Raw genomic sequence first — 27875 nt, forward strand, 5'->3', positions numbered from 1 at the left:
CTTACTTCATTTATTGGCAATACTTTAATTTACAAAAAAAATGTTAATACGATATTCCTTCTTACTGTAACCTAAATTTTATCTTTAAGTGACGCCTACGCAGGATATTTTCTGGATTTGAAATCTGGTTTGGTTTTAGGTGTTACTCCCGACCCTTAGGTGAAGAAACGAGCTGGGTGTTACCAGGGTGTAGCAGGGTTTGAAAATTTTCTTCAAAAATATAAACTTTTGTTTAACCCGAAAAAGGGCAGAATAATTTTACCTTCTCTCCTGAAAATATTGTTCGGCCTTAATGCATTGTTGAAATATCTTTGGCTGTGAACTGAAGCGGCGCCGACGGTACTGTAAATAATTCGCTGCCGCTATGGACTGGGCTTTGGAGCAGACGTCCAACTCCGACTTTGGCTCCTCGTCTTCCTCGTCAATTTTCTGTGACACACTGCTGCTAGTCGAGGAATGCAAACGTGCTCGACCAGAGCCACTAGGGGAGTGTGACTTTTGATCATGAACATTTTTCAAGAATTTGCGAGCAACCGTAACGGCACTGTCAATGCTATCTGCCGATGTAACTGCTATAACCGCGGCAGTTTGTGTAGCTTGCGTTACGGTTGCATGAGCAGCTGCAGCCGCAATTTCGACACCTGTCACTTGTGTTATATTGTGAATAAATATTTCAGCATTGGGTTTGGAGCAAGAAGCTCGACCATGAGCGCATGTGCTTTTGTGACTGCATTGAGTTAAATTGTTATTGTCTTTCTTGATAGCTTTCGGTGATTGACTATGACTTTGTTTCGGACGCAGTTGTGAGCACAGTGGCGATGACGGCAGTGAGTGTGTAGTTTGCGACGTTTTTCCTTCGTGTGTCGATGTAGAACCACAAAACTGGCTGTTTGAATTTTTTGGCGAAAAAAATTCGCTGCGCATTAGTGACCATTTTGACATGTTTTGACTGCTTTTGCGAGTACACACGCGAAGAAAGTAAACATTCACTTTGGCGATTTTAAATTTTAATGAATCGGAAACATTTGTTAGAGAATTTGGCAACATGTATTTTAAGTTCTAAGTAAGCACAGGAGCTATGGCTCCACAGTGTAACTTATAAAAGCAGAAGCACTAATATTAATTTTTATTTATTCATTTCTTTCCACATATTTACATGCCATCATTAATAAATTATTTGATTTAATTTGCAGGAGCACACGCTTTCTTTGGAAGCACTTTAACCACTAAGCTATATACTTTCGAATTCTAATAAAAATTAATCTGTTTCTTTGAACGAAATACAAGTTTTTTATTTGATATTGTCAGGAAGACCACCAATGGAGAACTAATTTGCATATCTTTGCAAAAACCTGAGCAAACACCCTTCAGCTTATTGCCCACAAAGGAACCCACAATCACAATGCACTCTACACATTTACATATTTATAATATATACGAGTTGATTAATATATAACAGTCTTTATGCGTGGGAAAAGTATAGGTACACTTCAAAAATATACAAAAACAATAATTAATATAGTAAAATTTGCAATATAAATAATGTATGACTTAAAATTTAATTTATATTTACAACAAACCTTTGTTTTATATTTATACATTTTTGCAGAAAATTATTTATCTCTTATGAAAACTTAGTATTTCTAGATTCGCACATATACAAGGTCTGTCGCAAAAGAAACAGAACTTTTCAAATATAACTGTTTTTGGTGGTGCCACCTATTGGTGGGTATATGAAATAAAAAGTTTGATCGCTTGTTGACATTTTGTAAAAATTTTAAGACAATTGGATAACTACAATCGATGTTATCGATCAAAAAGTGACAGCAGCTTTTGGTCATCGGTCGTAAAATACAAAGAGCAAATATTAAATTTTACTTTAAACTTGGGAAAACGTTTACTGAAACATTTCAAATGATAAAAAGAATGTATGGTGATCAGTGCTTATCCCGTAGTAATGTGCGTGAGTGGTTTAAGCGATTCTAAGAAGGTCGTGAAGACCTCTGTGACGATCAGAAGTCGGTCGTCCTCAGAAGTCAAAAATAAAGACAATGTTTGTTTTTACGATTCCTAGGGTATTGTACACCGTGAATTCTTCCCACCTGGCCAAACAATTAATGCTGTGCTTTACCTTGGTGTTATGAGGCGTCTTTTGTCACGCATTCGTCGTGCTCGACCACAATACCGTGAGGCAGGGTCCTGGCGCCTGTAGCACGATAATGCGCCGTGTCATTGGTCGACGCTTGTCACTGATTTTTTGACAAAAACTCCATATTAACCATTAATCACTCACCCTACTCACCTGATCTGGCACCCTGTGATTTTTTCCTATTTGGAAAACTTCATTTGCCCATGAAAGGACACTGGTTTCAGGACATTTCAGCTATCCAAAAGGCGACGACCGATATTCTCAAGAGCATTCCGAAAAATGACCTTAAACGCTCATTTGAAATGCTAATTGACCGGGCTAAACGCTGTATCGAAGCGCAAGGAAACTACTTTGAATAAAAAAATTTAACTTTTGAAAAATATTAATTTTTTTTGTTTTTTTTTAACAGTCCTGTTTCTTTTGCGACAGACCTTGTACGTAGACGTAATTGCAAATTTTTGGGTTGAAAATTTGTAGTCGAAAATCTTAATATAAGAATATATACGTTTCAGATACTTTTGTTTCAATATCATTATCTAATATAAAGGATACTATCTCTTACTAAGTCTGACTATACTAGATATGACTAAGAAATACTATCTACCCTAGATTAGGATGAAATTCAAAGTAAATGTCCCTTAATCTTAGTTGTGGTTTTACCATAACAAATGATACTTTAACATAATGTTGGCCAGTGTGAATATCAAAATTAAAATATTACTGATAGAACCATCACTTTTCGAAGTGCATTCTCTTTGTTTCATCACCGTTTGCTATAAACTAGTGACCTATTTACCGTATTTCGAAATAGCATTTCCCTTCACATTTCTCACAATGCATCAGATTTATTTTTAAATGTCACTTGCTCACAAATGGAACACTCACTCAACCATCGGCCAACCATAACAAACTTAATCAACGTTATTTAATCACACTCGCTTCTGGTCACTATTGCAACCAATTTGCATACATTGCCACACCGCCTTTTCACTCAGCGTCACATAGATAAAATGCATACTAACAACATATTTGCCGTAAACCCTGCAACACTGTATTAATGTTCAAGTGGCGATTTTCGTTCTTCACCCTCAGCTATCTCCATTTGCTACAGCGCTGATAGATATTGCTTGAACGAATGAAAATTGCATTAATCAAATTATTTTGTAACCATTCACTCCAATTAGCATATTAAGCGAGGAAATTTCTCCGTTAGCGCTTCCATTTCGTCCGTTGAACTTACCGATAGCGTTTTAAATGGGTATATCATTTACTATACACACATCTTCAACAAATGGCTACTTTAAATTCAGAAGATCTATAGGGTGAGTTGTTTGCATGACAAAGTGTGCGGCGTTGGTATACTTTTTATAAAATTTATAGCCTGGAAATATTTGTGACAAACAAACCAATCTGGAATTGTGGCTCATACGTATATGAAGTCAGTTACTGACAGATGCGCATAAGGTAAATGTAACTAAGCATTTCAAGTGAGTATAACCAAATATAATGTATGGTATAATCCCTGCGTTCCTGAGTGCGTTATATCACGAGTACGTGTATCAAATTGATGTCAACTGTAAATCGCTTAGAAAATATTTTAAAACTGTTGCTTATCAAACATTGTAGATAAATATAAATAACCTTAACGGTGTCATTTATACCACCACAACATTGCATTTTACAGAGAGTCTCAGAGTATAATAGCTTTGTTACACTCTCGCTTTGATACATTTAGTGGAGATACTGGTACACCATGTTGTATGAGTAATCGCTTGGTTCGCTGCTGATACTTAGCGTTGCTTGGTTGACTGAAAAGGGAGACGCAGGAGCGCTTGAGCGCCGGCGGCCGCACTTGAACCATCTTTAGGCGCATTGTGCTCCATGGTAGTAGCCAAATTAAGCCTTATGCAAAAATTCGATAGATTTGATAAAAAATACCTCATTTTTTTCAATCCCAGTTGCCCAATAACACATAAGTCGGAGCTTTGAGAGCTGTGGAATATATCACGTCTCAGCCGGCTGAAGGCTAGGCATTCATAACGACAATGTTTCAGGGCTTCATGAAGCTCCGCGCATGCTCTGCGTTCCGATTTTCTGAAGATGGGATGGGTAGGTGCCCGGTATTGATCCCTACAGTAATACCAAGTTCCTTTTTACCAGGAAGTAGAAGCCTTTTTATCTGCCCACCATCCATACCACCTATATGTAGCTCTGTGGTATACTATGTGTTTCTAGTGTTCCAAGAGTTTTGGAGGTGTTCTTAAAGCACTAGGGAAACTCATGAGATTGCTATTCCCACAGAACTTCTGCGGGCCAACTCGTCTGCCTTTTTGTTCCCTTCTTGTCGTATGCAATTGTTTTTATTTATAAGAATTATTCAAAGAGGCTCATGAACGCGTTAACGACGAACCACGTTCAAGATGGCCATCAACATCAACTAATAATCAACATGTTAATAACATAAAGGAATTGGTCGACGATTAACAGAGATCTTACTGTGATCGTTGGAATATCGGAAAGAGCAGATTTTGAAGAACAAATGAGAAACTTTAAAAATATGGACAAAGTCTTACTATTTTTTGTTCATAGTATTATATACATATATTAATTCCGAACCTCTGGTCGAAATTTTGCACCTTAAGTTGTTTCCTTGGCTTTGGTACTTTCAAGTTGCAAGACTGTGAAATTTTCAGCTGCACTCGAACATAGCCCTTTCTTACTAGTTTCATTTGTGTTACTGATATGGATTAAAAAAAACATGGAACATTATTAAACATTAAGTGAAATTGAACAAAATGTATTTTCTATATAAGAAAATTATATCTTCAAAAGGTTTCTTGAAATTTTTTAGTTCAAAACTAAAGAAGACTTTGAGCCGATGGGATCTTTTAGCCATTTGACCGCGCTATATTTTGGAAAAATGTAAGCCAGAGGTCTGTAACTCAACTTTATTCCTGCACGCTGAGCGCATTGTTTAACAACCCTGCATGCAGATTGTGTAACTTCACAGGTTAATGTTCTGCTCACCTGAAAGTTCTTCGGAAGACCTCAAAATACCACTGATAATAATCTGTTCAACAATTGATAGTGATACAGACGCCTGCTAAATTGTATTAAAAATGTTGTTACTTATAATGTCTTAATTTAGCTTTCCTTGACCTTAAACTAGCTATGTTTATGTATCTTAATGAATTTAGACATAAATCAATATTTTCTTTATAAACTGTCAACACGTGTGCAAATAATAAAATCTCAAATAATAAAATCTCTCACCGGTGTCAAAGCTTTTCCATTCATGCGCTCTAGTTTAGATCTCGCCTTACGCACTGCTAGCTGCCAATTGTACCATATATGGTATACTTCTCTGTCAATCATATTCTGGACGAATGAGGAGGAGTGAAGGGCGTGAGCTGGTCTAAGCCACACATAGCGTCAGATGAATTTAAGATGAATCACTTTATGAATCTTTACCACATAATAATTGCTCTTTTATCTTAGAGTTACGTGACTTAATTGTTAGAGAAGCCCGTACTCTTTGCAACAAGTTAATAATACAAAGCCACCAATTTACGTCCTTTCCTCACATTTACTTAAAAATTATTATACAATTCATTGATTATCGCAATATGCAAAGAAAAATGCATAGTGAGCACTAGTAGTACAACATCCACCTTCTTTAAAAATACTTTAAAGCGGAAACATTAAAAACTCATGTTGGACGAATATTTTCTTTGTTTAGTTATTCTCGTTTACTTGCTAACACTTACCTGTTTGGCACAATTTTCACTCGGTCGTCAACCAGTTCCCATGAAGTAATTTTAATGGGCCATGCTATTTGTCCGAAACTTTCCTTAACCAAAGCCTCCCAAGCTGAATAGGATGTTGGTGTTGGCGTTGTCGTGGTGTTATTCGAAGTGGCAGCGCTGTAATTAGCGTTACTGTTGTCAACAGTTTGCAAGCGCTCTGAGCGTTCTAAGCGACCTTTTTTCCGATGCAACGGAGTGGTAAATGTTTGCACCAATGGCTGCAAAGGTGACGCTGGTACTAACGTTTGTAATGGCGACGGAGTATGTGGACTTGTTGCCTTAGGCTTGCTGTCTGTAGCTGCATCAACAGGCAGCATCGTGCTGGCATCCGACACTGCGTCTATTGTTTGATTTGTTGTGGTGGAGGGTGATCGCTTTTCGTCACGTTCCATTATTTTTAATATTTTTTGTTCATTGTACTTATCCACTTGTTTATTTTTATAGAAAGTACTTTATTATCGGTATGTAAAAGGTACTTGGTTTAGATATTCATTTGCAATTTGTATTTACTTTATGTATACGTGTGCAGGTGGTCCAAACTGACTGTAAAAGTGACTAATGGGTAAAGTTTTGTTTCCTTCGCGCTGTTGGGCCTATAGCTTCAAATATAAAACTTTGTATTTATGCAGGTACTTAGTGTGCTGAAAGAGAAAACAGAAACCAGCATTCAAACAAAACCAATGGAGCAATAACAAAATATGTCAATTAGTAGTAGTCGGGAAACTTGTATATATGTTAGTAAATACTAATGTGACTCAGTGAACCTCAATGAATTTCACCTAAACAATTTGTTGTTATCAACAAGTACACAGCAAGGCCAGCCAGTATATTCAGCAAATTTCTACAGATGCCACGGCAAATGACCCCAAACAAATACTGTTGTGCAAACTTTTTGCCTTTTCATCAATCAAAGTTCAATGAAACTTTTTTGATGCCCTAATGCAGTTAGGAAAATTTGATTATTTTCATATTTTTTATGTTGCTAGTTGACACGTGCAAAATGTTTACAACTTCGATACGCCTTTAGTTTCTTACTTTGCTAATGATTTCGCGTATATATAAACTTTGTGATTAACGAGTAAAGATTCTAAAAATGCTATGTACAGATAAAGGAGTAACAGAAGGGTGTGCACGTTTGCTTGTTTATACAAACGAATATCTAAGGCTTAGTTTTCACAAAATTCGCATTTGGTCAACTTTTAATACAATCCTGCAAACATTTGTCCAATCTTATACTTCCTATATCGGTTTCAATGCAACACAACTGAATAAAATGAATAATCATCGGGTAATAAAAATGTATAGCTCATGCACATATATGTTGAATATCGTAGTAACTTATACTAGTTAATGAAATAAAAATATAATTTTGTTCAATTCACAATTTCGTCCATTAAGGAATATTATTGTTTATTGCAACTGAAAGTATATTTTTAAATAAAGCTACTTTCAAGAAGTCAGTCGCTGCTATTATTTATGCAACACTGTAAAAAGGTGCTTAATGTATTTATTACGTTACACTACTACATACTATTAATCGTGCTGTATAGTAGCGCGTGTTGTGGCGTATGAGTAACGTGATGTGCTCAAACTTCGAAAAAGCTCCCAAAATGTAAACAGAGAAAGAGCAAATTTCGAATATATATTTTATATTACTTGTATATAGTGCTGCCAGATTGTGTGAAAGTTTTTCCTGATTTCATGCGTGCAGTAAATCGAAGTAGTTCAAACTTAAAGGGTTATGACACTAGATTTCTCTAGTATAATATTTACACTCCACTTCAAATCTCTAAATTGCTTATTTAGCTGGCAATGTGGTGAATCAAAAATAAATAAATTAAAGCAGGTTTGCCCTACATCAACGTTATAACTTTAAGAATATTTGTGCCCGTTGCGTTGATACTTCGGCAGACAGTGTGTTATAAAAGTATTTTATCATTTTTATGCGGTTTTCTTTAGTTTATTTATTTATGTACAAGCCGCGGATTCGTATATAGCAGCAAAATACAAAAAGAAATGTCTTATCAGTTATGTAATTATGTGTAAATTTTTTTATAAAATCCTCTTGAAACATAGTTTTAAAATCGATTTCCCATTCATCGTTAAAATGAGTATAGTGTTGTTATGCATTCGACTTTGTTATTAGAACATGTGATGAACGACAGTTGAACGATGTGTTGGACAAGTGAAGGTCTTTACAGAATCGATCTTAAGTCCTTAATTTAAAGTATGAGCGAGTCAGCAAGAAAATTCGAAGCAAACAGCATATGATGCGCGCTACTGACAAGAAATAGTGTGCTACGCTGCCTTTGTCTTGCACAACTGCTTTCATTTGTCATTACTATATCTATACTATATCTCCGCTAAAGCTATTTTTTAATCCAATTTCAGTACTGGAGTTTTATTTAATGGAATTTCGTCATTGACTTCAGGTTTTTTTGTTGGTTTAGGCTGCCTTTGTTATTATCTTCAAGACTATAATGAATAGTTAAGACGACGCACAGTGGTGCCAGAGCGGAAAAAAAGGATTTTTTTTATCATTCCAAATTTGTACCATCTTTTCAATTTAAGCTAAGAAGTAGTCAAATAACATTGTCCGAATACTTGGGCTTGATATATTCAATGGTTTTTTGTTGGGAAAGCTTCAAAGTCCAACAAAGTATCAACGCAAAGTTACTCAGAAAAATGTGATGAATATTGCAAAGGTTAAAACTCAAAAGTTAACTATAAAATACCAATTGTAAAGTTTCTATTTATTAAAACCAATGTTATAGATGTGATTTACATCATCAAATGTATACTTTCTTTTTCAAGATTTTTTTTAATATGATGTTTTTTCATGGTCCAAAAAAATCATATATTTCACAACTTCAACAGAATATAACTATTGTGCGCAGGAGCGCGCAGGTTAGCCACTTACCCAAAATAAACTTTAAAATCTCCTTAATCGATAGAAAAAAAAATCAGCTGCCATTAGCTGCCAATTCATGAGTGATTAGCATTTTAATCTACTACAACTAGCTGTGGTAACAGCGAAAATATTGAAACTTTAGTGATTATATTATATGGGAGATGGGCGTAATTGTGGGCGGATTTGCTTTATTTTTTCTGGACAAGCTTATATTTTCAAAATATTACACTGTAGAAAATTTTGTTACTGTAGGATGATTTTTGATTTTTGTGTTATATGGGAGGTGGGCGTGGTTGTGGGCGGATTTTAACAAATTTTTTTTTTCATCTAATTTAGCAATATGAGAGATGTGTGCCAAATTTCAAAGCCCTACCTCGATTCCTTCTATTTTTTGCCGCGGATTGTATGAAGCGGCACCACTGAGCGACGTGGTAAGTAATTAAAGACACATGTGCGTTTAACGAAATCTGTCAAATGCAACTCGAAACCATCGTGTATGACAGAGTGAGTGTTGAAGCTTTCTTTGCTTTTCGTATTTCGTGTTCACATACATACAAACGGGTTTAGCGAATAACAACAATGTTTGACTACTGCTTAATAAATTGGTTGTATAACCAGTGCGTAGTCCATAGGTGTACTATCCAATTGATAGGGTCCCCAATAATACGGTCCCCTCATTGTATTGAGGTATATTTTAAAGTTAAGGTAAACTTTTTACAACAACATTAAATAAATGAAAAGTTTTACAAATGTAGATCTTAACAAGTACTTACTGAAAGCTCTTGAACACTGATTTTCAGAATTATTACTTACTTAATTAATAATCTTAAAAGATGTTCCTCAAAATTCTTCTACCTAAAACCCATGTCTATTGAAATTAAAAAATCGCTTAAAATAATCATCATAAATAAAATTTTTATAATTTTCTTACAGTAGCTTAGATGAAAAGGATGATTTTCTTTTCTGTTCAAATATTGAATATTTTTCACGAATTTTCTTCTGAGCCAGCACTTAAATTTGCGTCATTATCTACTTGATGGTCAATTGAGAGGTATATTTGATAGTTTGGAAATGAAACTACCTCAAACATCTTTCCAATATTTTAAAGTAAATACTAGAAAAGTATATTGTTAAATAACATGCATGTACATTTATGTATGTAATATTTGGTTGCAGCTGGAATTAATTTTCATGGACTTTGTGTGATCTTCTTTTTTCAGCCTTCCGCAAATGAAAAATCATCTCTTTATTTCACTAAACATTATTGGTGTTTGTAAACACTCAATAGTACAATAAATTCAGTAGTATATATGTACACACATATATATATATATACGAGTACAAGTCAGTAATAACCGTTTAGCGTAGAGGCAACAAAAGATAGCCTCGAAAACGACAGACGTGGCCTAAATGTTCGCGGTATTTATGAGAGAAAAGACTAGCGTTTGCATGAACATATAAACACACTTCCGTTTGAAATCATTTCAGAGCTTATTAAAACGAAAATTCATATTGCCCTGTGGAATTGCGATAGAGTCAACTGACACAACAGTACTCTCATTTAAAATTTTGTTTAATTTTATATGTGCCGATGCGATGTATGCTAATATGTCTTGTTAGGCATTTAAAGATTTGTAGGGAGGATGCTAAAATATCGCGTTTGAAAATTAAATCAGGAGTAGCTTAGAATTTGACTAAATTTGCTGTGAATTCATGTCATAAAATTTGAAACTTCAGTTTACTGGTAAAAACTATAGGGACTTAGATGTTTCAAAACATGTTGTACCCTTTGTGTTTTCCCATAGACAGGTTTGACAGAAGCTAAAGAGGAGATAGCTCTTATTTAAGTAGGTCGTTCCCGAAAAATTGGGTGCCCGGCCGTAATGAGTTATGAGTGGTAGCGAGCAGGAAACTTGGTTAATAATTTGATATCCCGCCCATATAGAAGATAATTTTTAATACGCATAAATAGAACCATTCACAGTTACCATGTTTTAAATGGTGAACAAAATAAATATAGTTTAAAAAAACTATAAAGCACGCCTTTAGAGCACAAGAAACTAAAAAGGAAAAAATAATTACAATAATCTACATATGAAAGGTATTCTTATTGCGTTGAATAAAAAGTGAGGTGCTTTGTGTCATATTTTTCGACGTCTTAAAAGAAATCTCAAAGAAATCACCCTTCGGCCCAATACACTTAAGTCAATGTTTTTTTCCAATCCTTGAAACAGTTGTTAAAGACAATTTCCGGAATAGTCTTCAATGCGCGAAGCAATTCATGTTTAATGTCTTCAATTGACTCAAAACAGTTTATACGGAGCGATCGTTTGAGATAGCTGAATAGCCAGAAGTCACACGGAGCTCAAAATCAATGCAGTGTGCGACGGTGCATAAGCGGCGCATAACTCGTATCCCTTTTTACGAACAGCTTCGCGCAAACGACGCATGACGTTCAAATAGTATTCTTTGTTGACAGTTTGGCCGGTCGGAGGGAATTCGGAGTTCAGCAAACCTCGATAATGAAAGAAAACTGTCAACACAACTTTTATTTTTGACCTACTTTGACGTGTTTGATTTCGAATTAGGCACATCTTTGCCACGATGTTTGGCAAATTTATCGTCTGCTTCTGGGTGGTAAACATAAATCTCAGAATCATCGCCAGTAATAATACGTTTCATGACATTCTGGTAGTCGGAAACATTGTTTCACAGACGTTACCACGATGCTGTTTTCGAAAAAATTGAGTAATTTTACATTTGCGAAGCAACCGCAGCCAACACTATATAAAAATGATAACAATTAAAAAAGTTTAACAGTTTTGATCCCCACTACCATTTCTTTGATCGCAGCTGTATGTATTGAAAACATAAGAAGAAATAAATCAATTTAAGCAAAAGTATTGAGATTGATTACTTCAGTAATATAAATCTCACTTACAATTAACTGCACAACTTTACCTTACTTTACACTCATGTTAAATGCATTATATTTCGTCTGGATAAAGTTGTGCTTGCTTCGGCTTTCCTGCTAAGCACGATGTCACTTGCTCTATAAGAATATTTCATCAGCATGCTTTTTTCGTTGGCTGCTGTAAATGACAGTTAAATGCCTACAGCATCGTTTAAAATGTATGTATGAGATGTAACTTGCTGACATTTAGCTTAACTCGTACTTTTTCTGTCGTTTCGAAGAGCGCGCCTACCTTCTTATCCAATACACTTAGCCACGTCTGCCTGCCACACGTGTCATGCATATTTAATATGGAATTTCTTGAAGCCGCTAAAGTGGAGCACGCATGATTTGCTCGTTCCAATGTCATTAGCATTTGAATTTGTTGTGGCAATATCGACAGGCGATTTTCTTTTAGTGTTCATGTGTTTAAATAATATTCATATGTGTACATGTAGTCGTATGAAAGAACAGTTTAAGTTGAGTTTAAGGAAAAGTTTGAAAGGTTACTGTGTAGGATTTTTATGAGAGTAAGTTAAAAACTCCGACAATCACACAGATTAACTGTCGCGGTAGCAGCGAGGGGTCTAAATGATAATTTATCCAGTGTCATTCAGGGTTAAGATCTCCAACTGGACGTAAAGTCACGAAAACGAAAATTTCGCAATTCAATCTTCACTCTTTTCGGCGTTGATGTACTGTACTTTCGAGCTCTATTACATATCTCGGATAAAAAATAAAAGCTAAGCTGGAGAGAATACATTGACAGCAGGGCTTTCAATGTCCTTCCAATCTGGAATTCTCGCAGAGGAGCCATTGCTTCAAAATGGTGGGTTTTACGACTCTACATGGTTTACTGGCAATTACAAGTGTCATCGGCCAAATACTAACATATGGTGGTGCAGTGGTATTGTGGACCGCGTTATCGCCGTATTAAGCACGGGGAGCAGGTGCAACAGGTCTGCTTGCTGGGGATTTCGAGCACAGTGAAAACTATCTCAACAAATGTTCTGGATATCCGGCTAATAAACATACAAGCGAGGTATGAGGCAATGTTTAGGACCATTCGATGCTTGATTTTAGATCCATGTAGGTGACACTATGGGCATATATCATAATCGACCTTGTAAATGAACTCAGATTAATCAGCAGGAACTAAACACATCATTTTCATTCCCCAGTAGAGATGATTGGACTAATGGTCCTGTGATGGACAGTACCAATAGCGAAATCTACATATTCCCTGACGGATCAAAAAGTAAAACAGCAACAGTGGGCTTTTCTGTAGTGATTCATACACAGAAGGCAGTTTCAGACTAAATTACTACAAGTCTTTCAGGCCCAAATTATGGACATAACAAAAGATGCCAAGTAGGCTTCTGCTCTAACCAGCGAGTCCATAAACAACAATTAAAGCCATCCGTAGCGCTAATACTGAGCTTCATTGCGTTAAGTTATGCAACCAGGCAATAACTAAACTTTTACAAACTCGGTTAATATCACTTGGGAACCCGGTCATATAGTAATAGAAGTAAAAGAAACGGCGGCGAGCTGGCTTACAACTAATATGTATAAGGTATACTGCAAAATTATGATGGGGTAGTGTTGATGGCAGACAGACAAAAAGCTGCTACTTATAGACAAAAAGGGCTTAGTAACATTGTAGTGGCCTTCACAGGGCACCTACACTTAAGATCCCACCTTCTGAAAATAGAAAAAGTGGATTCGTTGGAGTGAAAATAAAGCGCGATTGAGAGCTGGAGCATTATCTACCCGGGATCACTGTGGGCTTACTGATTTCCTAAATCGGTCGTCGGTGGTCCGGCGCTCATACGCCACCTTTTTCAACCAAACAACCAACAAACCAAGTTAAAAGTTAATGCAAACTATGAAAGTTCAAAATCTTTCATATTTGACTTGGGTAAATTTTCCATACAAACACTTGCACGTCCTTCAAGTAAGAATAAGTTTTGGATTTGAGTGTTTGTTTATTTGCCGGATGTATTTGTGTTTGGGTTTGATAAGCACACAGCTTAACGGTGTCAAAAGCATTTTTTCATGTCGAAAAAGGCAATATGCGTCATTCTGAAGATTTTTTATTGGGTTGGAAAATGGTTTATATGCAGCACACCTTCTTTGCATACACATTGTGACTGGGAAATTGTAAATAAAACTAAACATATTTAATTATTCTCAGTATTTATATTGTTGTTCTTAAAGTAATCCATAATCCAAAGATTTTTCAACTCCTCGAAATACTTTTCATAAGCACTTTTTGTGGCTCGATGCGATGGTGCAACAGCTTTATTGGTCGAGTGGAGCATGAGCGCGTTTCATACCCAAAATATCCACCAATATTATTGGAACGGACGCGCGAGAGTCAAGCTCTCTTGCCATCTCTCTAACACTTGTCTGGAGATTTTCAAGTACCATAGACTTTAATTTTTTAATATTTCCATCCTTTAAAGAAGTCGAAGCTCGTCCAGAGTATAGCCTGTCTTCAACGATCTCTCGGCTGTCTTTAAAGGCTAAGGCTTGTATTTTTGATACAACTCAATCACCATAAGCCTTTTCCAACATTCACAACGATTCCGCACATAAAATTTGGTTAGAAATACAAAATTTCAGACAAATTCTTGGTTCGATATTTTTATCCACTGTAAAATCGCAAAGCACTACTGAGGTGTACCGACTAGAGCAGCTGCTGTAAACCAACTGGTTGACAGATCGCGTTCATATTTGGCATATTAATTAAGGACAGTCATACCAACTTAGCAAAATATATTTTTTTGAAATATCATTTACCTGGGGACCTTAATTACGATTTCCGGGTGCTTTCTTGTCACAATATGTTAAATTGCGGGGAAACATGAAAAATTCTTCAAAAAGTAGCATATCAATAATTCCAACGAAGCTAAGTACTTCTTAGTATTAAAATTGTGATACACGCTTTTTACATGTCAAATATAACATTCACAAAATATCGTTTCGTTACTTCGAGGAAATTTCTATAATAAATAATGATTACAGTTGGGTTTTGGAAATAAAAGTTAAAGTGCATGACTTAGAAGTCATGTCTGCTTCATCCATGAACTAGGACCAATAACCAAATGTTAATCCCAATAGGAAAGAAGCTTCAAAAAAGACCAAGGCCGCATAGAATAGGTCGGGGAGGATATGGGATGGGGGTATCCCAAAGCATCAGCTTATTGATGTTATAATTTTTATGTTGAAAAAAAAAAAATTTTCCCACAACATAACACAATATGATATATAGTATATATCTCTAGAAGTATACAACCTGAAAAGGTTCTTCTTCATATGTCGATTTTACGACATCGCTGTGGGGGTGACGGGGACTATATGACATTGTCCGGCAATTGAAAGAAAAAGGTGCCAAGCGATCTACTTTTCTAATGCCTTTGGGGAATACAAAGGCCACATCGCATACCTCAAATGTTCATAGTATATAATCAGAGTTTAATATCGACTTAGTTGTCTGACTGAAACCTTGCTGACGGGATTGCAGACATCTAAGCAAAATTTTGTATGCTATATAAAACCATTGGAAAAATGGCGGCGAAATATTTTTTATTAATACTAAATTTATTACATAGGGGTGTATAAGCAACAATGCTGCCGTTTTCTTGTTTTGTAGTGAATGTTTGTTATAACATCCGTTTGCGCCAAGTTTCATATTTTTTAAGGCAAAGAAATAAAAAGCTTAAAGTTGCACTTTTCATGCTTTTAGATATACTGCTGCTGCAAAATAATATTATTGATAATTAAATTTTGCATTGTAGAAAAAACATGATGGGAAATAACAAACAAACTTGGCACAGAACTGCTGTTGTTGCGCTTATGAAGTCATAGAAAGTTATATTGGATTTATAAATGGGTCATGAGTTGTTGAAGGAATTAAAATTTTATTATTAGTTTTATACTCTCGTAACGGTAAAAGCCGGAGGCATTTAGAAAACTTTATACTAACAAATGTTGCATATGAATTTAACAATCATCATTCGCTGAAATGTTGACTAATTTATTTCGTAGAAGTTTAAAGTATGGTGGAAAGTCAGACTCACTTTAAGGTAATTATACCCTGAACAGGGTATACAAGTATTAAGTTTGCCACGCAGTTTGTAACACCCAGAAGGAAGCGTCGGAGACCCAAAAAAGTGCATCCATGTAGCCATGTCCGTCTGTCTGTCTCTCTGTCCGTCTGTCTGTATATATATGAACTAGTCCATCAGTTCTTAAGATACCGTTTTAAAATTTTGCAAACGTCGTTTTCTCTTCAAGAAGCTACTCACTTGTCGGAACTGCCGATATCGGAGCATTATAACATATAGCTGCCTTATAAACTGAACGATCGGAATCTAGTGCTGGTATGGAAAACTTTTGCATTTGACAAGATATATTCAGGAAATTTGGTATAGATTATTTTCTAAGGCAACAATGTAATCTCCGAAGAAATTGCTCAGATCGGTTAACTATAGCATATAACTGCCATATAAACTGAACGATCGGAATCAATGACTTCTATGGAAAACTTTCGCATTTGACGTGGTATCTTTACTAAATTTGACGTGGATAACTGCTGAAGGTAATAATATAATCTCCAATAAATTATTCAGATCGGAATACTATAGTATATAGCTTCCATATAAACTGAACACATAGTTACAACAAGGTGCGTTCCGAAGAAAACAGGAATTAAATTTTGTTTTAGAATTGGTAAAACGTTTACCGAAATGTCTCAATGTTTATGGCGAGGATTGCCTATCCCGCAGCAGAGTGCACGAGTGGTTTCAACGTTTTCCAAGTGGTCGAGAGGACAAAAATGGCGATCAACATGTGGGCGAATCAAAATCCGTGATCACAGGAAATTCCATCGAAACTGTGCGTGAGTTCATCAAAAATCAGCCGAAATCATCATTAAATTCATGGAAATGGAATTGAACATCTCCAGAACATCGATTTATCGCATTTTGACCGAACATTTGGGCTAACGAAAGGTGTGTGCGCGGTTTGTCCAGCACAAATGGACTGACGACTAAAAACTGCTCAGAAGCCGACATTCGAAAGACGATTATTTGACCAAAAATCACATTTTAACCATTAACCACTCCCCATATTCACCTGATATGGCACCGTGCGACTTCTTCCTTTTCGGAAAAATTCATTTACCATGAAGGGAAAGCATTATGCAGACGTAGAGGCCACTCTAAAGGCTTGCACCTGGCGGGCATACCGTGCAAAAAGCTATATTGAAGCAGAAGGATACTATTTTGAATGAAATAAATTGATTTTGCCAAAGAAACCTTTTTTTTCTGTTTTTTTATAAGTTCTGTTTACTTTAGAATGCACCTTGTAAAAGAAATGCACCTGCGAAGTGTATATAAGCTTTTACTACTTCTTGAAAGTAGAAAATCAAAGTTGTTACTCCCTGTGATGGCGTTTTATTTGGAAATTTGTAGGGAAAAATTACTTCTATGAATTGATTTTCTTTTTTGTTTTACAGCTTTCGGTTTAGCTTCCTGACAGGAAATACGATATTTTGATTTTTAAATTACCCAAAAATACACACATCCCCCCTCCGGTTTTTTTGAAACGATTTCCGTTTCTCTTCTTCCTCGTTCCTCTTTAGCTTGATAAAAGAAATGCGATACCATGACTTCATTTCCGGTCATCGACTCATAACAACATCCGGCCCCAAAATATACCAATGATTTTCACATTTATATCCGTTATCCCACCTTTCCTTTTTTGATTATTTGCTCCACCATATTGCAGTTTTTGGTGCATGCATCATCGCGTTAGAAAAATTGTACTAAATTTGGTAACAATATCATCAAATTTTTACAAAGCGACGAGAAGTATATAGTAAGCATTTGCCGAATAAAAAAATGCTTATAAATTCTTAACTATTTTTCGTAGGGAATAACTGAAAATGAAAAAATTTAAAGAATCGCCAAGGCTGTAATTCTACAAAAGAAAATTTAATGTTGGAATTACTCAGAGACACACGCATCCCTCAAGGTCGGAAGCTGGAATCGGTCAACGACATGAAATGGACTAACGGCATAAAATTTTCGGGTTTGACGGATAAACCGGGAAGGGTAAAACGGAAATAGATATCGCATCATAAAACGGAAGTGTTTCACTCCTGTCGAGATGTGGCATATACTTAAAATATTTTCGGTGCAATTATGTGAAGTCGCTTGTCCGCGGAGCTAAGCACGAGGCTATTAACGCCTTGAAAGATTAAATTCGTCGCATTATTGTGGACATACGCTTCCAATTGCTGAAAGAAGTGGTCCAAAATTTTACATCTTGAAATATTTTTTAAAACTTAATAGAAAATCCTCATATTTATAATAAAGCTAACGTAACATTAAATTATAATAAAACTATTTGCCTTTTTAGCAATCTTGCGAAATAAATTGGCACATTTATATAAAAATATATTTTATGTACAACTGCTTTATAAAAATATTACTTCTTCATCAAAAAGGAATTGTGTTTACTGTAAGAATACAGAAGTCGTGCACACATACATATATACACCATCTTCAGATGCAAATTGTGAAAGTAAATCATGTGCTTGAACAGCAGTAGATACTCAGCAATCCACTTAACATAACGGTAGTTTGCCAGAAAACGATTTCAGTCAAAGTCATGACGAAATTATGAGTAACAGAATATTCAGAATTATTTTTTCACTTTCTTACAAATGACCTTTGAGGTAGGTCGAATGATAATGATTTGCCAACAATGCGTACTTAGAAGTGCGCCGTTTAAGTGTAATGAACTGCAGACATTCGGGAGTTCTTTTACTCAGGTGCCATCAATTTATTTCAAGTGCCTCCACTATTCATATCGAAAATGAAAAAAAGCAAGTAAGGAAGGGCTAAGTTCATGTGAAACTAATCATTTTACAAACCCGCAAGATGCAAGCTTCAAAGCTGAGGTGTTGGCAAAGCTGATTTCATTGAAAGGGTGAATGCATTACAGTTATACAATTACATTCAACATGGAGCATGTTTTCAATAACGAACAATATTTCAACTGTCACTGTTTGGTGTAGGTTTTGGGCTGGGGGCATAATTGTAATAAAACCGTTAGATTTGTTTTTATGGTGTTATTTAAAATCGCAGGTTTATCGCACCGATACCACAACCACGCGAGGATATTCAACGATTTATCAGCCATATTAATGTAGAATACTCATGGTCACGTGTACATATGGAAAGCCGTGAAAATCATTTGCTCGATTTGTTTTCATAAATAATCCTACCGTATGTGCTTTATGATTCAATACAAAATTTAGTGTCGAAAAACTAAAAACTGTGGTTTCTATTTAATTGCAATCTTGAGTTAAATATTAGGTATATGAGGAGAAAGTTCTTTCAAAACTTATACATTTCTACCAACTTAAACGGATTAACGTCAAGTAAAAAACTTATGTAGCGCTCTTATTGAAAACCTCGCTAAGTAGCAATTTTCTGAACTAAGCTTTGGTATATCCAATATTATAGGTTCAATTTATGGCGCGTAGACCTCTTTTATATTGACCGACATATACGGAAAAATCCAACTGGAACTAGGGGCAGTATTGACCCAATTTTATCACGACATATGCATTATTACCAGACAACGGAGCTCTCTGAGTTTCATTAAGATGCGAGAACATACTACATACCATCACAACAATACTTCCTCTGTATTTCAGTAATATCTTTTATAGATCTGCCGAAGTCAGGCTTAAGTACTGAGGTACGGATACTCTTTCATTGTCCGATATCGAAAATGTTTATACGTAAGATTGACTATCTGTTTTCTGTAAAGTGAACGAAGATCAAGAGTTTTGTTGAAAACAATAGAAGACATTTTTTTGAAATTGGGTTCTTATAGGTCTTAATTCGTAAAATATTGCTATAAAATATATCTTGTGATATAATAAACACTAAGGTGACATTCTCTGACAGATTTTGAAAATTTTGAGCATATGTGGAATAAATATGGTCTATTAAAAATAATATGAGGCCCACTTCTGGCTTAATGGTTTCAACAAACTAAATTGTAGCCAAGTCAAATGATTGTGTGGTTCAGTGAACGCAATTCCATACGCAAATAGTAACCGTTTGGTTTGGATTGTGGAATGGCGACATCATCGTTTGATACAGTGTTTACTGACGAACTCTTAAAGGTGCACCATCTCATGTTTCACGACTAAGCCTGGACACATAGTGTGCAAAGTTTGGCGACTCTTTAGTTTAGAGAAACAAATCAGTCCCAGTAACGGTTGGAGAAAGAGGTAGAGGAGTCATGGTGGCCATATGGCTGACACTTTAGTCAAATCATATAATTTAATATCACGTCGTTCTTGTTGGTAGCATCATACAATACTTTTTCTGTGATAATGAGGGTTCAGCATATTCGCAACAATTTTGTAAAGGTAGCACAGAAGATAAGTAGTCAAAATCATGTCAGTTCCAAGTAAAACTAAGACATTTAATTTTTTGGTTACCAAGTGATAGCGCCTACTACAGTTTTGAGAACAAGAGAAAATCACACTGAGCCAAATATTGTGAATCCGGTGGTTGATCGATGGTATTCATTGCGTTTGGGCTTTAAATTCGGTCACAATCGTGGCTCGATGTCGTGGTGCATTATCTTCGTGTTAAATTCATGAATTGTTCTTCCATAAATCTGGCCGTTTTCGGTGGATGTTCTCACGCAAACGCCACAATACGGCCAAATAGAACTCCTTATTGGCCGTATGTCCCTCCGGAACAAATTCATGATGCACCAAATAATGAATACAAAAAAAAAAAAGCACTGAGCATCACCTTGATTTGTGAGCGGCTTTTTCGTAGTTTTTTTTGATTTTGATAATTATTTACTTCTTTGTCAAACTCATAAACCCATGTCTCATCGGTCTTTATAGTGCTCTCCATGAATGTGGGATCGGAATTCGCACTATCAAGTATGTGCAAAGAGATCTGTTTACGATATTTTTTTGAAAAAATTCAGCTTAATCGGGACGAGTCGCGCAAAAACGCCTTTCATACCCAAAATATCGATCAAAAACATTCTAACAGACCCGCGAGAGTTGTCCAGGTTTTCGAAGGTCGTCCAGAACGAGGTATGTCTTCAACGAGCCAACTTTGAAGGCTTTGTACCACTCGCAACCTTATGTTTTTGATAAAACTGAATCACCGTAAGCATTTTCTCACATTCTCAACGAATCCGCACACTAAATTTGGTTAAAACCACAAAATTTTAGACAAATTTTTGTTCGACAGTTTTTTTCATTGTAAATATCGCAACGTACTACTGAGATGTACCGACTAAAGCTGCTGCTGTAAACAAACTAGTTGATAGATCGCGCTCATATTGAGCATTGTAATGAAGGACAGTCTTAGCAACTTAAAAAAATACACTTTCTTGAAATTTCATTAACCCGGGGAGTTTTAATTACAATTTCCGGGTACTCTTTTGTCAGAATTTATATTTTTTACCAAGATAACAAATCAAAAGGATACTAAGCTAATACTAATTCAAAATATTGAAGTTAAAAGAAAGCTGAGACATCTTAAATACAGGGAATAAAACAAAAACCATCTACGTATACATATATAAAACATTTTTGGTAGCTAAACTCTGAAAAAATAAGCGAAATCTAGTTTCAAAAAAGCTAAAATGATATTACTTAAAATTTAAGTTCTACTGACTTTTTAACGAAATGCTTTGGTAATAATGTAAGTTCTCACTTTTATTATAATCTTAAGTGATCAAAAGAGTTTTAATATTTTTATAAATCATACACTCAAATAACGGTGCAATAAATATAATACATTAAACGTGTTTGTATCTGTTGTGTATCTGTTGGTAATCTATTTTTTTCGATCGATGTTAAATATTTACCATAAAAAAAGTGGTATCCATATAATCTTTGTACTTAGTATATTAGTAGAAGAAGGCTTTTTTCACATAGGAGACAAATGTATCTGGTTACTAAAATTTCACAATTCTAACGCGAAATTCATATGACTAAAATGTAATGCAATATGTTCGTTTAGTCCTTAGGAAGCATTTTAAATCACACTTTTGGTAAAAATACACCAAACACATTTGCATATAATTAGCTTCCCAAGAGTAAAGTTAAAAGCACTGCACTATGAACTTCAATCTTACACTCACACATATATTTCGAATGGAAGTTGTGTACAACCGCATTACTCACTAATGCTCCCGCACTGTGAACTTGAAACCCGCGCCAGATATGCACGCTATCCAACGAAAAAAGACGTACGACCGTTGCGAGCAGAGATTCAAACGCAACTGTGCAACGCTGTTTTTTGGCAAACGCAAGTACCAAAGGCATTTTTGGGCACAACACATCAGCAAGCGAACGATAAAAAATTGATATTCGACATATGTAAGTACATACAGCCACATCAAGCACATGTTGCCGCCATGAGTAACGTAACATTGTACATTCCTACTAATTTCGAAAAAGCTCAACAGCAAGGATATGCTTAAAGGCATTACATTGAGAGCATTCGGTTTGCGAGTGCAGCTTCGGTTGTGGATGAGCGTGCGTGTGAGAGATTTGAAGTAAAAAGAGAAAGTACATGAGGCAAGCTTGACAAACCGTAAGTGCTCAAGGTTACTTTGGATTTTGGTCAGCCTTGAACGGAAGCTGTACGACATTGCGACGAGGCCATTCGCTCGAGTAGTGGAGCTGTAATATGCTGTAGTATGTGTGTGCGTGCTTGTTTGGGGAGGAAAACAACTGTTGCAAATATGTTGATATTACCGCATTGCAGCCAGCCAGACTACTGGGCTATGTCAATTACCTTGGCAAAAGCAACGAACCCCTCGGTAGCATCGGCATTGCTACCACCTTCACGATTGACTGTCGATGACTTTAAATGCTACTAATGTATACCGGTAGAAACGGGTAGGATAAAGAAATATACCAGAACAACAAGATATGCATATGTATGTACCCACGAATACGTAATCTTAACTGTTGATTTTTCACAAATGTTTTGCGATAGCTGCAACAAGTTTGCCTTACTGGACCGGAAGAAATCGAGTGTGTTCAAAAATGAGCATATCGAAGACATACTACCGAGAGAAAAATATATGTGACTTTTATTTCATTTATTTTCATTAATCTGATCAAACCACAAACTTTGAATGATCTTTATTATTATAATGGGCATGTGAAAATCGTTCGTTATGGGGTCACAAAGTCTTTGTTGTAGTTATATTTATATTATTGAAAATGAGTAATTTTTTTATTTCATATTTCGTTGAATCCGGAGTAGCGTATATCTCTATAAGCCGACGTTAGTAGTACTTTAACAACAAATTACTGAATTTTTACCACACTCCTCAACCTCATGGCTGGTTAATCAATGCCTTTCAGCGTATTTTTATACTCTTGCAGCATGTTGCTGTAGAGTGCTCATTAAAGTTTTGTTCACCTAACCGTTGTTTGTGTCACCTAAAACCAATCGAGTTAGATATTGGTTTATATATACATACTTATGTAAATGATCAGGATGAAGAGATGAGTTCACATTCGGGAGACTGTCTTTTCGTCCGTCCGCCTGTGCAAGCTGTTACTTGATTTAAAATTGAGATATCTTACTGAAACTTGGTACACTTTTCTCGACATTGTAACACGATTGGTTAATCGGACCATTACCATTGACTAAATATTGCCCATATCAAATAAAAAATATTTGAACCCAACTACCTATAGTTGATTTTTTACCGCAAATATCGGTAAATGTATGAGATAAGATGAGAATAAAATTCAGGGATAATCCTTTCTTGATAATGGTATGTCTGTATGTCAAAAATGGGTGGAATCGGGTCAATACTTCCCTTAGCTCCTATATACCTCATAGAACGATTTTCGAACCTTGCATCACATACATGTGTATCGTCCAATATTTCTAGTTATATCAAGCAAAATCTGGCAAGTTGCAAGAATATAAAATATTCGGTTGTCTCGAAACCTAGCCCTTTCCTACGTGTTTCTTTTCTAACTGCTAGAGCTAAGTCGCTCTATAAGTTTTCTGTAGAATTCGTTTGAGAACTCTGCGCGTTTACTTCATTGTTGCAAGACTGCGGTCATTTAAATTATTGTTAAGAATAATCTTTGTTTTAAAAAGGATTGGTACAAAAATTTTTGTCAGTTATGGATGAAAGGTTGTGCCATTTTTAAAGTATCGTCCCTTATGATCCTTTCCATTTTAACAGCAGAGTCAACTTTAGCTCTGTAACCCTTTTAAGGCATGACAAAGCTTCGTCAACAGAGACAATCCAGCCTTTGGAGTGTTGTTTACTGATTTTTTTAATTTTTAAGGCCTTGAAAATCATTTAAGTAGGTATTTTCAAAAAAGGCATTAATTAATAATAATGGCACCTTCAGGATAAGAACTTACCCAGTTCCCAGACACAAATAAAAAAACAGATCAATCATTTTTCGTTAGTAATAATTTCCGATTTTTATTTCTCAGTATTAATATTACGCTTTAGATCATTTGAAGCTCATACCAATTTGCTTCTTCAAAATATTTGTATACATAGGACATAAAGTACAAACCAGGCTTAATTGAGTATTTTATATATAGACATGGTCAGATATGTACATATTTATACACACGATTTATTACGTAAGCATACACATAATCTTTTGATCGCAAACCTTGGCTTTATGTTATTTTATTGTGGTTCAAGCATATCCAAGTATTATATTAATATTATACATTGGTTATTTATTTGTCATTTGCATTTTATAAAGGCATTTTTAGTAAAGCTATTAAGCATGTTAATTATCGTTACTTTATTCTTTTTACTTATTACTTTTATTTTTGTGCATAAAATTGTGCGCTAGATCGTTTTGATTCATATATTTATATGTAAATAATCGAACTCTTAACTTCTCTATCACTGCTCAGGCACAGCTACTTTGAAGCTTTGATATATACAGTTTTGGAAACTATAGGGGAGTGTAAATTACGAGTACTTGTGCTTATTTGCGAAAATTACATATCCAATAGATTGCAGTAAAGTCCCACCACCTCCATACATATGAACTTATCACTTAAGGAGCTAATGCGCATCTTGAGCATTAAGATGCAGAAAAGCTATTAAAATTAATTTGAGTATGTAATTAATTGAGAGTATTCAAACTTTTCCAGTTTTTTCACACCGATTGCATACTTAGTCTAATGAAGGCAGTAGGGTAAAAGTTTTTTCTACAGATCATGAGGAGCAATACGCTTACGTACTCACTCAAATCAAAATAAAAAATGTGTACAGTTATATATGTTCTTTCTTTTGTGTTTTGACAGATTTGTGCGTGAAATAAATGAAAAAGTTTGAACGAGCAAGAAAAATCAATACGAATAAATCTAAAAACGAAACTTGCATGTGTAAGTGCAATATTTATTATTCATTATTTGATATAAGCACTTCTAAATTTTCTGATAAACCTTATTTTTTTCACTATTCATTTGCTTACTATTTCTCATTTAAATAACTAAATATTATGTAATAGTCATGTTTGCCATGTTTATCAAATTTTAGTGAATGCGAACACATTTCCCAGATTAGTTGTTATTTTTATATCAACGACACTTTTAGATTGATGAGGTTGTACCATTTCATTATTCATATCACCACTGATATTTGCTGGTGGCACTATGGCCACACAAAAGCCAAAGCTTTTAATATATCTAAACAAAAACAATTACTGCTCTTAGCTGCTGGGCATCAAGGAAAGTTATGTAAATGGTATCAGCATTGCCTATATGCTTGCTTTTAGCAGAAAAGCACGTGCTAATCGTATGCCGCAGATTACACTTATGTTCTTCCATAACCGCACAGTGAGCTGAATTCAGAATGAACTCAAACAAAAATCGAAATAGTTGGGTTTGCAAACACAATTTGTTTGTGTTTGTATGTCGATTTTATCTTATGGAGCAGAGTCCATATGATTATAAGATAGTTTTTTTTTTATAGCTGAATCGATGCTCTTATTCCAAGTTAGGTGATGTTGCGCCGAAAATCATTCCATCATTCCTAGTGTGTAGTCACTTCCATAACAGTTGTTTGTCAATTTAGACTAGTCGTAATTAAGATTTTGAATCCAAAATTTTTAGTTTTATATAATTTTAAATTGGTATGAGAGCTTTAAAACTATTGTTGTCAGTTTTTGACATAGTTTCACTGGCTAACATTTGTAATCTTTCAATAATTTTGTTCAACTAAATTTCGAATTCAACCCACCATAAAACAGTTAGGAAACGCATAAAAAATGCCAAACTATTCCACCATGCTAGAAATTTATATGTGTATAATTTTGTCTGTACTGATGTTTTAACTGACTAAGCCTGTGAGAAGTAGAAATTGCTAGCAATGAGGGTAGAAATACTTCTGCCTAATGAGTGCGACCGATATGAAATTCGGGGTAAGTTTAACCATAGATACAGAGCAAAACTTAACGATCAATGTATGTATGTCTAAATATTTAAGTATACCATAAGCATACAAACATCACATGTTACTAGATATTTCTATGTACATAAACAGCATTTCATATATTTACGAACTAATTTTTAATAACAAACATTAGGCATACACTGTATCGCCTGCATATTTGATATATTTTCCCTCTTATATTTGTTTTTTACACTAGTACAGTTGCTAGGCTAGCTGTTGATTTAACCTATACGACAGTCTATTGTAGCTTTGCATTGTGGATTTACTCTTGGTACCGAGGGCCTGTCTACTTGACTGAAAGGCGTGGGTATGTGAATGTCACAAACTGTTTGCGGTTAGCACACTTCAATTTGGTTGCGAGTGCAAAGTTTTGCATGCGGCTAATTTGCAAACTCAATAGAATTTTGATGTACTTTAATGTAATGTGTTGACATTTGGACAGTAACGAACATGATGTACATTAAAATTTATGTAGCTGCTGTATGCTAAGTAGATATTTTTGGGTGCCACAGGCGTTATTGTAGGCGGTGTGTGAACACATTGCGCTACGAAAGTATTTAAATATGTTCGAAGGAGATAATATTCTTTCTTACGTTGAGTTTCATAAAATTGCACTTGCACATTCAGTTTCGATTTTATTATTAAAAAAAAAGTTTATCTATGTGAAAACCTCACTTAAGGCATTTTGCTTAATCTAATAAATCATGAATAAATTCATCTTTCAATATCAACTTGTTGTTCCAATTAATTTTATACAATGTTTTAAATACTTATGAGTACAAGTACACATACATATTCTTTGCGACCATACAAGCCGTTTATAGTTTTTTTTTTTAATTTAAGCATGCAGTGGCTGCAAGAGGATTGTTGAAATTGGCACTTGTGTTATGTATTCCTATTACGCCATATGCATATGTTTATTAATTTGGCAGCCCTGTTGAGCTCAATACTTGTTAATTTAGGTATATCGTATGTAGGTTGACAACCAACAGATACACTTATATTCATACATACAAACTTATAGGTATTTATTATACACATGGTATAGAGTGGCAATGACTTTTACTGAACGCAGTGACTTTTGTATTATATTTTTCCACCCTTTTGTTATCTTTCGCCTACGAACTCACAAATTCTGAACTGAAATCCCTCGACCGTTGACGCATATGCGTGGTTATATGTGTGTACGTAGATATATAGCATCACGTTTACCAGTCACGTGATCGTGCTGCTTCGTTTTCTGTGTGGAATGTTGTGCTGCGGCGTGACTCTACATATTGGCTCTGGGTCTGCGCCACAATTTGGCCAGAACGCGGTGGTGGCGGTGGAGCCGGAATATGCTGCTGGAAGGTAGTCTGAAATACGCAAAAATATCAGATATAAAAATAGCAATGCAAAAGTGTTTTTGGAGTGGGTTTGCGTCATTATAAATGTTATACTGACATATATTTGGGCAAAATATAGTAAAATTTTTTAACATAAAATTTCGCGCAAAACCCCATTCACAGAAATTTATTTTCT

General features: G+C 35.2%; 2 protein-coding genes across 5 annotated transcripts in view; both read right to left on the reverse strand.

The window, feature by feature from the left end:
• The window catches only part of LOC120774846 (GTPase-activating Rap/Ran-GAP domain-like protein 3), an 84935-nt gene extending 62789 nt beyond the window's left edge, over positions 1-22146 (reverse strand). The window contains exons 1-2 of the mRNA XM_040104664.1: positions 21753-22146; positions 5917-6596 (exon numbers count right to left, since the gene is read on the reverse strand). Coding sequence (XP_039960598.1) covers positions 5917-6347 — 431 coding nt within the window. The 5' untranslated portion in view covers positions 6348-6596; positions 21753-22146. The remainder of the gene's footprint in view (positions 1-5916; positions 6597-21752) is intronic.
• Positions 22147-24326: 2180 nt separating this feature from the next.
• Positions 24327-27875, reverse strand: part of LOC120774401 — a 40700-nt gene continuing 37151 nt past the window's right edge. For all 4 annotated transcript variants that reach the window (XM_040104023.1, XM_040104022.1, XM_040104020.1 and 1 more), the window contains one exon: positions 24327-27709. In XM_040104023.1, the coding sequence (XP_039959957.1) occupies positions 27563-27709 (147 nt within the window). In that variant the 3' untranslated portion in view covers positions 24327-27562. The remainder of the gene's footprint in view (positions 27710-27875) is intronic.

This window comes from Bactrocera tryoni, chromosome 4 (genome assembly GCF_016617805.1).
Source record: "Bactrocera tryoni isolate S06 chromosome 4, CSIRO_BtryS06_freeze2, whole genome shotgun sequence".
Taxonomy (NCBI): domain Eukaryota; kingdom Metazoa; phylum Arthropoda; class Insecta; order Diptera; family Tephritidae; genus Bactrocera; species Bactrocera tryoni.